Source organism: Centrocercus urophasianus, unplaced genomic scaffold (assembly GCF_019232065.1).
Source record: "Centrocercus urophasianus isolate 14NV4802_14NV808 unplaced genomic scaffold, USGS_Curo_1.0 seq_34, whole genome shotgun sequence".
NCBI lineage: Eukaryota > Metazoa > Chordata > Aves > Galliformes > Phasianidae > Centrocercus > Centrocercus urophasianus.
In genome coordinates, this window is record NW_024884911.1 from 4,346,898 (window position 1) to 4,360,979 (window position 14,082).

The 14,082-nt window shown below is 47.6% G+C and overlaps 1 protein-coding gene across 1 annotated transcript in view; it reads left to right on the plus strand.

The window, feature by feature from the left end:
- The first annotated feature begins 271 nt into the window (after nucleotides 1-271).
- Nucleotides 272-14,082, plus strand: part of ABL1 (ABL proto-oncogene 1, non-receptor tyrosine kinase) — a 65,400-nt gene continuing 51,589 nt past the window's right edge. The window contains exon 1 of the mRNA XM_042830527.1: nucleotides 272-939. Coding sequence (XP_042686461.1) covers nucleotides 804-939 — 136 coding nt within the window. The 5' untranslated portion in view covers nucleotides 272-803. The remainder of the gene's footprint in view (nucleotides 940-14,082) is intronic.

Genomic DNA, 14,082 nt, shown 5'->3' on the forward strand with positions numbered 1-14,082 from the left:
TGCCCTGCCCTGTTCGCGGTGATGCCGCCCCGCCCGTCCCAGCCCCACCTCCGGCGGACGCGCTGCGGGCTCTTCCTCCGCGGTCGGCCTCGCGCCTCTCGCCCGGCGGCCCGCGGGCCCTTCTGAGGCGGCCGCCTCCCGCTCGGGCCCAGCCGCTGTTCGACGCCGCCATGGCCCCCCGCGGCCCGGCCGCCTGCTCGGGCCCGGCCCGGCCACGGAAGAGGTAGCGGCGGGCGGGGCCGAGGGCACGGCGAGCTGCGGGCGGGCCTCGGGAGCCGGAGCCGGGATGCCGGTGCCGGGCGGCACCGGGAGGACGTGAAGCCAGACCCGCGTTGCTTTGGCCTTTGTTAACCCAATGCTATGCAAAAGAAAAGGAGAAAGAGGAAAAAAAAAAAAGAAAAAAAAGGAAAGCTTGTCCCTGGGAATGAGAGTGTCCTGCCCGGGGTGAGCCTGAGCGTGGCTTCGCGTCTGTGAGGCAGACTCGGTGAACGACACGCCGCGTTCCAGGAGGAAACTTCGGCGTCGCTCATTAACGCCTGGTTGGAACTTTTAATCCGTTTTGTTTTTTTTTCATAAAGCCGCCTCAGGAGCCGCGCTGCTGTCTGCAGGATCCGTGCTCGTCTGCTGCTCCTCTGCAGTGGCTTCAGTGCACGGGAGCACCGAACTGTAGGGCTGAAAGGGGACCTGGAGATCATCCCACCCCAACGTGCTCCTTTCACAGCTCCTTCTCAGCCTGGAAGATCGGGGATCGCAGACTTCTGCAGAAGCTTCTTGTCCTGGGAGAGGCTGCCCAGAATTGCTTTATGGGGCAGCAGCCTGGAAAAGTTCTTGGGGACCAAAGGAGGCCGAGTCTGCCTGCCCTGCACTTCATCAAAGGAGCAGGGAAGAAGGAGTCATCGAGGCATGGGGGCCCGCACTGCAATGTCTTTGTGGAACACGGTGAGAGATTTCAGTTGGTTTCACTTTTGGTTCGATTTTGATTTGCTGAGTTGGATGTGATGTGGATTTCACGAAGTGCAGTTAGATACAAACATACTGCGCTCCTTGGGAGTTGTTTTCTCCCCCTTGCTTCTTAAGGTAAAACTCCTGTTTTTGTTAATGCTTCACTTATGTCAGATCACTTGAAACCTGGGAAGAGGTTATGGCACAGCTAAATATGAAATACAAGGAAATAACTCTTTAACATCATATAAACTTCTCACTTCTGCCTTGGATGCGTTCTGGATTAAGGCCTGGAGAAGTGTTTGTTTCGTAGGTGTAGACCACAGCCAGCTGAGGGTGATGCTGTTGTGAGTGAAGAGTGTTGTTAATTATCTCTACAAAAGGGGCTTGGAAACAAAACTGGACTGCTTTTGGGAAGTTTGCGGATGCTGCTGTTGTGACAACTGGTTGGAATGAAGTAGTTTCTTGTTAATTTGCTTCGTGTGCTTACAGCACTGTTGGTCTGCGGTTTCTCATAGCCAGTTAAATATGTAACTTGTGCTGGCATGGAGTTAAGTGTGGGAGGCCACAAGTGGCCAGGTTAGGGGTACAACAACCCTCTGACCCAGATTAAGAGGGGGTGGAGAATCTCAGGAAACACAGCGAATCAAAAGCGCAGTGGAACTCCAAATGAGTTCAGATGCCTTTTTTCTTTTCTTTTTCTTTTTTTTTTTAAACGAGATTTCAAACTGAAGTCATCTCTTTCAAAAGACGCAGGTGGAAATAGGTGGTATCAGTGATCCTTTTTGGAGTAATGCTTGGTATTGCTGACCGTTCTGGTGGTCCTTGAGAGGACGGGCGCCAGGCTGCTAGCTGAGGCTGGAGAAATGGGATCTGTACAAGGTTTCTTCAATAGTTTTGACCTCACAAGAAAGTTTATTTGTGAATAAGACAAAACCGGAGCTGTAATCAGCTATAATGAAAACTGGAAATATTTGCTGTGTGTGAGAATGTCATCCATTACTAAGAGGAGAAGCCTTGACTCAGTTTTGTTTTAGCTGGGCCTTCCTTTTGAGCTCATTCTCTGTTTCTGGAGGGAACCAAGCAGTCTTGTGCAGTGTTCAGCAAAGGTGTTGTCGGAGATGCTGTGTATGGACTGCTGTAAATACTGTGTTGAGTTACATGTGTGTTACTTCTGACTTTTGCACAGTGTTTGTGAGCTGAGGTTGTTTGGAAATTGAAATTAATTACTGTGAGGGTAGGGTATACAAGGGGTCACTTAACCCTTTGGTGATATGTTGCTCCTGGGTTTTACCAAACCAGGCTCTCAGCGCTGTGATAAACCCCTCCTGTGGCCCCAGTTTGGTCACTGCTTGTACTGCTTTGGACAGAGTTTCAAGGTCAGGGGAGATACAGTGAGCACAAAGTGCAAGTGGTACGATATTCTCACAGTCTTTGGTGTTTTGATGTAGCAAAAGAGCCAGAAATGCTCCTTTTTGATCATCTTACAGGACCAGGCAGATGGTAACTTTTTGCTGGTATGACCTGAGGTCAGTAAATCCCAGCACACTTGTGAAGAAAGATAGAATCTACAGTGTCCATGTACCATATGTCCATGAGAGACCTCAGTGCCTTGATTTAGAAAAAAATGAACTTGAAAGGGGACGTCAAGGTCAGTACATCTGTTAGGAGAACTGCAGAAGATCAGTGTCGCTTATCCACATGAGGAGGAGTTTCTTCCTTTGAGAATGTGAAGTGGTTCTTCGTCATACAGGCAGAAGGCTGCACCACGGGTTCTGTGTTGCCTGTCTCTGCCTGGGCCTCCTTCTAGCTGGGAAATGGTACTCTAAAATACCTAGCAAAAACAAAGAGGGAAGAAAATTCACTTTAGAAGGTTATTCTTCTTCCTTGATTTTTTTTTTTTTTTTTTTGGTTTAATAGCTAACTTCTCATTTTTGAAATGCACATGCAGTCTGACACAGTGACCTTCCGCCCATGTGTAGTTGGACAGAACAGTATTTCATAGTGTAGCTTTCCCGTTATGGAAATGTCTTTGGTAGAGCAGCTCAGAACCATGGTTTGGTGGTTTCAGTGTGAATCCTCCCTGCTGTGTCCTTCTAAGGCTGTTTGGTGCAGTTATTTCAGCTCTTGGATTATTTGCAAGCTTGAACTTCTGAGAAAGTATAAGGACAGTGTTTTCCTGTTAAGCTGTGCTTTCCTCAGCTGAGCACTGAACTTGTAGTCACTGCTTTTGGAGAATGCTTAGCTGAGAGCAGAAGCATGGCCCAATATCTGACTAGTGGAAAGACTTTCTAAATGCGAATCACGTTGCCCAGTAGCATCTTGTGGCTTTCTGGGACATCAGATTCAACAAAACTCTGTGGCAGCAGCTGAGAATGAGAGCCATCAGTCCGTGGGCATGTGGGGTTGGAGTGAGAGGTTTGGATTTAGTAATGAGGACTTAGGGTGGTTTGAAGCACGGGTCGTTCAGGTGGTGCTAAAGCTGTGATGTACGTCTCTGTCTTTGCTGGCATTTGTGTCAGTTCTGTGGTGGCAGTCAGAAATTGCTGATCTGGGGAGGAGAGGGGAAGCCTTCAGAAGAGAATTTGGGTACGAGGCTGTCTTACATGCTGCTTCCTATTACGTGCAGTGGATCGTTAGGTTCCAACCCAGTCACATAACCTTCTCCTTGTTCTGTGTTAAAAATCATAGCATGTTCTTACTGCATTGCAGAACGTGTCAGAGTTTGTCCAAACTTCATCTCCAGATACACAAAGAGCAGGAGCTTCCTTCTGAATCTGCATTGTGCCTTGGTGCTGCCAGGCAGTGCTGGCTGCTCAGCTGTGAGCTGTATTTTCTCTTCTAGAAGAGAAAGGTTGAGAAAGTGATAAGGAAGCCCAAACAAGGTGTTTGTCTTGCTGAAAGGAGCAAAGCTACTGGGAGGTTGTAGTGCTGAGTGCTGCATGGACTCTTCATGCCAAATCTGGAGATCTCTTTTGTAAGCGCTGCGACCCCAAAGTTAATTATACAGAATAGATTGATAGCATAAGCTTGCCAGAATTGTCAGTTGAAGATCAGCCCCATGATATCTGGGGGAGATATAAATTATAAGTGTCTTTGCCCACGTTGTTGATGTAAGAAGTCTCTTTGAAGAGATTTTAGATTGAAGTTCATTTCTTCTACGTTGTTAAATTTTACATTTCAACTGTTTTGATGATGAAAATAAATGAAGAGCTTTGGTTCCTTCCTGAGGACTCGGTGACCCACATACATGAGCTGTTATAATCATATTGATATTTATTATTTTTATGAAATGTGGATATTTTTCACACCATGTGGCAAAATACATAACTCCAAGAGGAACTGGTGGTTGTTCAGCTGTGGACAAAACATTATTGGTAGCTCCAAGACTTGGGAACATAGTTTTGCCAGCCAGCTGCTCCAGGAGACCTGTTGTGTAATCTGACTTTGTTTTTATTATCCTTTATCTTATGGGTGATCACAATACGTTTACTTCATACACAGTGCAAATTTATTAGGTGGCCAATTGCCTTCCAATTGCCTGGAAGTCGTTTAAATGGGATTCCTTCCGTGCTAATCTCTGTTCTTTAGCATGCAGGTGGTTCCAGGCCTTGCCTCGTGCCCTTGCACTGCTCCTGTGGGCAAATGACCTCTGCTGCAAACCCTGGGACAGGAAGGGAACTGCTCTACTGTTCCTGCTTTGGGCTTTTCTCCTGAAGCTGCATCATTAACATCAGCCTAATGGAAGCCCCTTTGGAAACCCTCCCTAAAGTATCTGAGTCGGTGTTCGAAACTGACCAAACTTTTTTCATTGTTAGCTCAGAGATTTGGAGGCTCCCACACTTTAATTTCCATCTCTATTAGGAGGGAATTATCCCCAGCTTTTGAGATCATTGCTGTGTATCCATACTTTGATGCGATTCAGTATTAATGTGGTTAATGCTGACATCTGCTCCAATGCAGATTTGTGTACTGCTTCTGCCTGCATCCCTTCCCATCATACAAAGCTCTCACTGTAATTCCTGTTCAATTACCAAACACCAGCAAGTTTCACTAAGAAGCTCCTGTGCAGAACTTGATCTGGGGTTGGGATGTGTTAGGAGAGGGGCCTCAGGCTTGCTAAAGTGCTTTCCACGCACCAAGGTGGAAGATGAGGCCGGGGAAAGGCTAATCCTTCGCATGGGCAGAGCAGCCCTGCTCTGTGTGCTGATCTCTGAGGCCTTGCTTGTGTAAGAAGCTCATCTCCTTTGTGATGAATAAGCGCCGTTGCTCGTATGCCAGAGCTCCATTTAGAGATCGTGCTGGTTCTGCGCTTTGTCGTTAGCAAATGTTAGTAGAAAGGTGATGTGAGGAGATGAGGACAGGAAGGCAGGAGGAAGCTGCAGGGCACAAGAGCAGAGACGGGGGCTGTGAGTGATCATCTCATTCCGTGCACTTCTGCCAACCAACGTGTGGTATTTTAAATGGAAGAGTTTAAGACTGAAACTCGAAAGTGAGGGGTTGGCAGAGTCCCACGGGGCAGAGCTGGGAGCTGTATCCCAGTGCTGTGTGGGACCTGCGCTGCACCGTATGGGGCAGACTGCAGCCCTGGGCAGCCTCCCAGCCAGCAGCTGTGTGTGGGGGTCACTCTTGGAGCCGGGTCGTCCTCCTTCCAGGGACAGAGGGGCTGCCTGGTTTATGTTGAGTTCTCTCCGCGCTGTCAGCTTGTGGTGGTGACCCAGTGATCTGGTCTCAGTTCCTGATGTGACCGCACTGGGCTCCTGTGCAGTGACCCCAAGTCTTTCCACTTGGATTTTTGGGATAGCTGAGCTGCCATTGGCTGTGCTGGCCGCTAGGTGTCTGTTTGAATCTTTTTCATAACGTGCTCCAGTTAGAGCATCCCCTGCAGTAAGGAGTGTTGGGAAGTGAGCACTGGGGGCCGAAGGGACAGCTGTGAGTTTGGGAAATGGTGCCTGTCAGATCTCCTTGGTTACCCTGAGAGCTGTAAGCTCCCCCAGCTCGCTTTCTGATGGAACAGGGCCAGCAGGTGATGTTGTTTGCTTTTGCACTTAATATGAAAATCCTGCTTCCTCATCACCTCGACCTCCATTCCAGCTCATTCTTCATCATCTAAAACAACAGAGAATAGTTTTCAGTGCTGTCTTCCCTTTTGCTTGTTGTTGCTTTCTGCACAATCTGATTTCCCCCCTATGGCTACGCTGCACAGACTCCTTCTAATTACACACGTATTTTAATTGCTACACGAAATGCTGTGGTCCTCTCAGTATAGGAATTAATGCCATAAATCCTTTTGCTGCATTGTATCCAGCATTTCTGAGCTTCCCTTGGCAGTGGCTGTGGGGAATGGCAGAGAGCAGCGTTGTAGCTGCAGCTATTTACAGTTGTGTCCCAGTGCCAGAAGTGCTATCACAAAACTAATTGTGGAGTTAAACTTTCATGGAGTCACAACAGTGCTAACCAGAGAGGAGCTGTAATCTAGCAGTGCTCTGTTTTACTCAAATCACTTTTGGATGGGAGAATTTTATTGTAATTCAGAAGATTTAGTGCGTGAAGCAGAATAGTTTCAGCTATAAATATCTGTGCTCAAATAGTTTATTATTTTTATTAGCTCTGAGCTGTCTTCATATCCTCCGTGAATCTGACAACGGATAATGTTGGTTAAGAAGGTACATCCTCATTTAGGCAGAATTATTGCAATAGATTTTAGAGCTGCTGTTGTGGGGTTGCACCTCCTGTTTGCAAATAGCTTTGGAAAGCTTGAATGAGAGGAACTGACTTAATGCTGAGCTGTTATTCCTTCTTAAATACGTTCAATTTGATGGATTAGAAATGCATTTAAAATTACTTGCCTTCTGACCTTTACTTTTGTAAGGCTGATGGATTCCACCAAATATGTTTGCTATATGTATTTTCTCTAAATTTGCTGAATGAAAAATAAATGTCCTTTACTGGAAGCCAGCCAGAGGGAAAGCAAAGCTGTGCCTGTCACTCAGTGCCAAAGCTGCACTTCCATTGGGCTCTTGGTCTGTCTGTCACATCTGAGCAGTGGCCTCATGCAGAGGCTTGCATGTCAAGGGGCTGCCACCTCTCAGCTATCAGTGATTATTGCAAGGTTGTTGCATAAGTCTGCATGTGTTTCTCTTTGTGTTTGATATCATTGGGAGCGAAAAACTGTTGGGGAAACTTCAGTCTGTTTAATGTCATTGAAAGGATTACTGATGCCTTTCCCATCGTTGGCAGCGCTGGCTAGAGATGGGGTGTGTGCTGAGGATCAGGATCAGGACAAGGACAGTGCAGGCTGCCTTCTGAACATGGCATTGTGGGCTTCTTGCAGGAGCTTGTTTTGACCTGCTGCTGTGATGGGCTCTGCTGCTGTCCTTAGGTTAGCAAAATGTGCAGTGCTAATAAGAGCCATCACAGCTGCATGTAAGAATGTGGCATTTCAGTAACGTTAGATGGAAACAGTGGTCAGTGCTGCAGTGGTGATGAGGTCAGGGTTGATAGAACTGAGATTCTGGAGGTGTTCCAGACCCATGGAGATGTGGCACTGAGGGATGTGGTCAGTGGGTGTGGGTTGGGGACCTTAGAGGTCTTTTCTTTTCCAACCTTAAAGGTTCTATGAACTGTAAAACACTAACATGAGAGATTCCACTTATCAAAATAAGCAACATGAATCCAGTGAGGTACACGGGGTGCTTTTGGTCCAATTCCATAACTCATGTTAGCCTTCCTCCTCTCAAAGTCAGTGCTACAGGGACATGAATAACACCCAGGTCGAGGTGAAAGACACAGACACCAGCAGAGCAGATTCTTCCCAGCTCAGACGTCGCTGCCACCCACGATTTTTCCCAATTAGGAAGAGGTGGGCTTCAGCATGCAGTGGTTTGCAGCCCCTGGAATGATGCACTGTCCTGGGCTGAGTCCTACAGGGCCGGGCTGCTGTCACCCCATGGTGCTGAGTCAGCTGATAAGGGAGGTGTGGCTGGGGGGATGGAGTGCTTGATTTCACAGTCACATCTTGGTTGTTCTGCTGTTAGCTTAAGTAGCATCACGGATGTCACTGTTTTTAAGTTCCAGATCTGGAAGGGCAGCAGCTCAGCTGTGGCTGAGGCTCCATCTGCTGAAGCTGTGCTTCTGGAAGCTGATGTGCTGCTTGCGAAATGCTCCCCTAAGGCAAATCAGGCCCTTTGGGGAAGGAGGCTGAGGGCTGGAGCGAATCAGACAGGCATTTTATGTTTCCATTATTAATACAGTATGTTTTATGGTTCTCAAATTGGAATTGCTAGCAGCTGAATTTTAAAAATGCACTACCACTAAAAAATTCAGGAGTAAAAGTGACCCAGCACAAGTAACAGTGCTCTCTGCTGCCTCGAGACCGCTGGGCACAGCCTCACACAATCACACTTGGGCCGAGCTCCTCCTCCCTGCCCTGCTGGGTGCTGTGTCCGGCTCCCAGCTGTGTTGCTGGGTCCCTGCAGTGTCCTTTGGAGAGGACTGACCTCAGCAAGGTGCGTGATGAAGTGCTGTTGAGTGATTTCTGGCTTGTAAGGAGATTCCCGTTTATTTAAAGTGAATACAGATATGCAGCAACACTGCAATAATTATTAATTGTGGATACAAAGCTGAACAAGTGGATTTCTTTCAAGTACTGAAAGATTACCAAGAGTAGGTTGGATGCTATCCCCTTCTTTTTCTCAAACGCTTTACTGATGAGGCAGAAAAAATACAGTGAAAGCTTTCAGTGTGTTACTTCAAGCGAAGTGCTGTTGGGAATAAGGCGGCCCCAGGGAGGCTGTGTGCCAGCAGTGGGTGCACCTGGGCCTGGACACTTCCTTGCCATGTGGTTGCTCAGCAAAGCCCTGCCTGCACCGGTCTGCAGCACCTCATCCAGGTCCTGTTCTTATTGTGCAGAGGTGAGCCAGCAGCCTGACATCCAGGCCTGCTGCACCCTTGTGAGGGTGATTGTGAGCAGGCTCCATTAAGCCAGGAGCTGGCTGGGGTTGCAAGGCAATAAAAGCAGATAAGGCAGGAGAGGAGGTGAGGGTTTCCTTGTGCCGCTTCCTGCTGTGCGGGCGGTTTGCACCAGCCTGCACCACAGCCCCTGGGATGCTGAAACACCGCCTGTGTGCCACGGGCAGACTGCAGCAAGAGCCTTCACTCCCACTTTCCCATCTGCCACCTATGTTTCTCCTCCCACCAGTGACTCTGAAAACCGGTGCTACCAAAAGCAAACTAAATAATTCCCCCCAAAATAAAGCCCATAGTGTGCAACCTTTTCTTTATGCCTGGCACCAACTCGTGCTGTGACTGAAAGGGTGACTGAGATTTTTTTCCCTTCCCTTCCTGTCAGTATAGGGGCTGTCCTTGGGTGAACAAAACACCCACTTTCCTGCTGGGTCACTGGGATTTGTGTATATATGACCAGCGATGCATCAGTGCTGAGGCAGATGAACTGCCGTGTTCATCCTTGCACCAGGGAGCAGCAGTGCACAGTACCTGCTTATTTGCAACTTGAAACAAAGCAGTGCTCTTTGTTGTCATAAATAAATGGAGACATTCGAGGTCAGGGTGGGCTGTGCTCTGAGCACCTGATGGAGCCGTCAGTGCCTCTGTTCCTTGCACGAGTTGGACCAGATGGCCTTTAAAGGTCTCTTCCAACTCAGACGATTCTGTGATTCAATGAAGTTGCATCTTCTCGCTCTGTTAGGCCACGTGAAGAAAGACAACAGCATGGAGATGCATTGGCACAGCTGCCCAGGGACTGGTGGGGTCACCATCCCAGCAGCGTTGCAGAGATGTGGCACTGAGGGACGTGTCAGGGGGTGTAGTGGGATGGTTTGGGGTTGGGCTTGGGATCTTGGGGACCTTTTCCAACCTTCATGATTCTGTGATCATCTGCCAATGCACAGAATGATACGATCATTCATTTTGCTTTTTCATTAAGGGGTGGGAAATAAAGCACAAACTCTCCTCTGACATCACCTTCTGGTAGATGCCTATCCACTATTCTTCTGTCCTCTGCAAATTGGTGCAGTGTGCACTGTGACATTTTGCAACACCTTGTAGCTCCTCGCCTTTTGTCTGCCAGTGTTTTAAAGCTGACTTTTTTTTTGTCCCTACCAAGTTGTTGCTATTTCTCTCAGAGAAGCAGCTCCCATCTTCACACTGGATGCTCTCTGCAGCTTGGCTGGTCGCTTTGTGTTCTATCAGACTATGGAAATCCTACTGTTGATCTGAAGGAACAGAAATCGTTGTTTAGAAAAGCAAATTGTCATTTGGAGCTGCCTGCTAAAAAAGCTGTTGGTCTGTGCTTGCAGGCGAGCTGCCAAAGATTTAAAAAAGAAAAATTGGATTTTATCCTCTTTTTTTTTTTTTTTTTTTTTCTGTTTTTAAGATGGTCAAAGCTGGCATGAAGAATGGTAGTTTTCTAAGAGGGGTTTTGTCTGCCCTAAGTAGCAAAAAAGAGCAAGCCTAATCCTGTTTTTCTTCTCAGGTCACCTTTTAAGCTCTGGGCTACATGAGCTTGCTCTTGAAAATAGTATTTCTTTCTTTCTGCCTCTCAAAGTACAAAGAAGAAGATGTCTTGCCCACTCAATTTGCTGCTTTGACAACTTCTTACCGTGGTTGCACACGATTGTTCCTCCTCCTGTGCTTCGGGAAGGTGACAACTGGGGACAGCTGTGCCCAGCACGACGGTCAGTCCATGGGCACAGGGATGTTCCACTGGGTCCTGAGCTGCGCCAGCACCCAGGCAGCGCTGCTGCTGCCTCTCATTGCTGCTGCTGCAATTCAGCACGCAGGTTTCAGTACCTCCTGACCACTCTGACCCCAGCAGCCATTTTTTTCCCCCCACACTGTCTGTATCCAGCACACAGCACCGTCATGAGCTGCTCTGTGAATCCCCTCCACGTATGTTACTGTGTATGAAGAGTTACCTTTGTGGCCTGGTGAGCTGACCCATCGCTCGCTGCCGGCGCTCAGAGGAATTGGCTGCAGGATGGTGATGATCTGAGAACTGCACAGAGGCCATCTTTGCTTCTGCCATCCTTCAGGCTTTGAGATTTTGGTATTTTTTTTCCCCCTCATGTCTGGGGACGTTTTATCATCCTCCTCTTTCCCGTTCCGAGCAATTACCATTTATTTTATCTTCAAGCAGCAGCCTGTGGCAATAAATTTTAGGAAATTCCTTCCCACCCTTTATTAAACCCTTCATAATGGCTTCCGCTACTTGCTCTTACGTTCATTAAGAAGAATTAAATGAGTGCTGGCGGCCATTAGCAGAGCATTTAATAACCTCTCCAAGGGAAGGTGCAGCAGATCGGAATAAATGAACGGGAGTGAAAACAAATGAAATAACTTTACAAAAACGCTCAACTAATTTGTTCTTAAAGAAAAAAAAAAAAGACTTATTTACATGAACGGAGCATTTTTACAAGTGCCACTTGGAGGCGGTCCCCAGTGCTGAGCTCCGCAGGCAGCGTCAGCGTGCCTTGGCTGCGTCTCTGGGAGGCTTTTTTAGGGTGAGAAAGGGCATTTTGGCATGGCCTGCCCTCTTCCTGAGCTGCTGGTGGCTCCTGGTGGCAGGCCGTGCCCTTCCTCGTGTCCTGATGGAGAACTGCCACAGGCTGAAGGTGATCCCAGCTGCTGCCTCACCATTCCACTTGTGAAGGTGAGCTGTGGCAGCTGGGCAGGTGAGCTTCAAAGAACACCCAGTGTGCGCAGGTGGGATCTCCCACATGGTGGGAAGTGCAGTCAGCCTTGCTCAGTAACCTTTAGGGCTCGAGGACCTGGTAGTGCTGCAGGCTCTGAGCACGCTGCTTGATTCTCAACCTCAGACTGATGGGCAGTTGCAAAATAGATTATAGTAAACAGCAAGTGTGAGAACTTTACATAGCAGTGTTTATGGCTGGTGTTTAGTAAATGAAATGCTGCCAGCCTGAATGTCGTTCCCCCATCCGTTGGTTCAGAGGAGAAAACGTCTCTGTTCAGAAGTCACCCAGGTGCTGCAGGTGACAAGTTTTGGTTGAGGTCCTGTGGTTGTTTTCATTTCATTTTTGCTGCAGTCATTCCTGCTCACGCTGGAGGAGCTCAGCGAGTTGAGGACAATGACAGTAATTGCTGGTATTGAACCGAAGATGCGGTTTAAGACTTTTACCTGGATCACTACATTTGATTGATATTTTAATTAGAGTCTGGAAGGTGAGAGATAATGAGAATCAGCTTGCGTTGGAGAATTCCTAATTTTGTTCACTGCCTCCATAGGCTTCCTATTTTAAATTATTCATTATATTTAAAGAATCAGCAGTATGTGAAAAGAGCTAATCTGCCCAAATGTGATGCGCTGCTAATACGCCCTGTCTTATTCTAGCCTCTGTGCCAGGTAAGAATTCAATCAATAGCTTTCAGGTGCGTTGCAAATAACAAAAGAGCGATGGTGCGGATGTTTGTTCTTAATGAACAGAAGCGTGTACAACCGTGGATGTTTGTGCTGCTTTTTACATGGCCTGAATCCCCCTGCACTGAGGAGGGAGGACTGGCAGGGGGAGGATGTTGCTTGAGCTGATGTGTTTGGGATCTGTCAGATATTGTGGGCAACCGAGTGTTATTAGAGCAGCAGCCTGCAGCATGGCAGAGTGGGGCTGAGCTGCTGGTGGTGAGCTAAGGTATTATTTGGGGTCTCTCCCCTGCTAGTAAGTAGCAGTGTTGGCAGTCTGTGCTGTTTTCTTGCCTGCCTGCAGTATTTTGCGGGTGGGCCCGAGCTTCCGAATGCAGGCAATAAAAGCTGCATTTTTAATAAAAGGGATATTAAAACCAAATAAAGAACAGCCTTGCTTCAGTATTTCCCTTTTTATTTTCCCCATAATTTTCACTGTGGCTTGAGCTTGGAAGTACTGGGGTTGGTTTTGCTCTACTTCAGTTACGCTGGAAGCTTTTGTCCCACGTTTGAGAAACTTGGTTCAAGGGACAACGTAAATTGCAAATGCTTGCCCTCATGCTAATAAAAGCTAAAAATTGTAATAATATCTTTATTGGTTTGAAACAATTCCCTGGCCCTTTCCTCCTCCCCAGTAATGTAAGCCATTCAGCACGCTGACATTTGATCTGGAGCCGAGGCAGCGTGGAGGCGAGCAGCAGCTTGCTAATGGATTTCTGATTGTTCTCCTGGTCCATTCCCATCTTGATGAATGGTGCAGTCGGCTCTTGCAGTCTGGGGAACTGATAAAAAACACTTTGCCCTCGTGTTATTACGTTTCTCCAGGAGAGTAGAAAAGCAGATTTCCTTCGCTGTCCTGACGGCTTGCTATCCTGCTCAATTAGAGAGAGGTATAAAGAAGCAGCCTTCCTATTTGAGGCTGAAATTGGTTTTACGGCTTATATTAGGTCTGTCTTAGGTGGCTGGTGTGGAATCTCTGCTTGCTCAGCTTGCTAACACTGCTTTCCTCTGAATGCTGCTGATGTTTTATGGCTGCTGGTGCAGGGCTTCTGGTGGGGCACAGAGCATGTGTTTGGGAGCAGGGTGGCTGCCTCCCATGCAAAAGCCCTTTCTGTGCCCCAGGGTAATGTGGAGCTGTTACGCAAGGATCTGTTAATGTCCCACAACTGTTGCTTTAGGAAATCGCTTTTTATGGGCTTGGGGTGCTTGTTCCAGGACTTGGGGGTGCTGATGGGAAAATCCAGGATCGTCTTTTTGTTGTTGTGGGATAACAAACATCTTCACAGTAAAATAACAGTGTAGGAAAAAAAATCATGAGAACAGTCAGTTAAAATGTTTCTTCTCAACTTAATAATGGCATTTGCACCCTGATCACCATCCCTAACAACTTTATCCAGCTCTTTCATTCCCTTGATGAATTAACCTCATCTCCAGGACGCTGTGAGCTGTGAAAGTATATTTCAGGCTTTGCAATTAAGGTATCTTGAGTTGTTTCTGATCTCTCAACATGACTAACGAGAGGGGCTGCATTGCAGCTCCCTCCATAGCTGCACTTCTGAATGTGAAGGCATTTCAGGGGAAAGACTTCAGGCACCCTGATAGCTGTTGGAGGGACACAGCACAGCAGGGCATAACGGATCCAGGAGGTTCCTGGGTTGCATTGGTGATAACTTCCTTCTCCCTGCGATAGAGGAGCCAACAGAGAG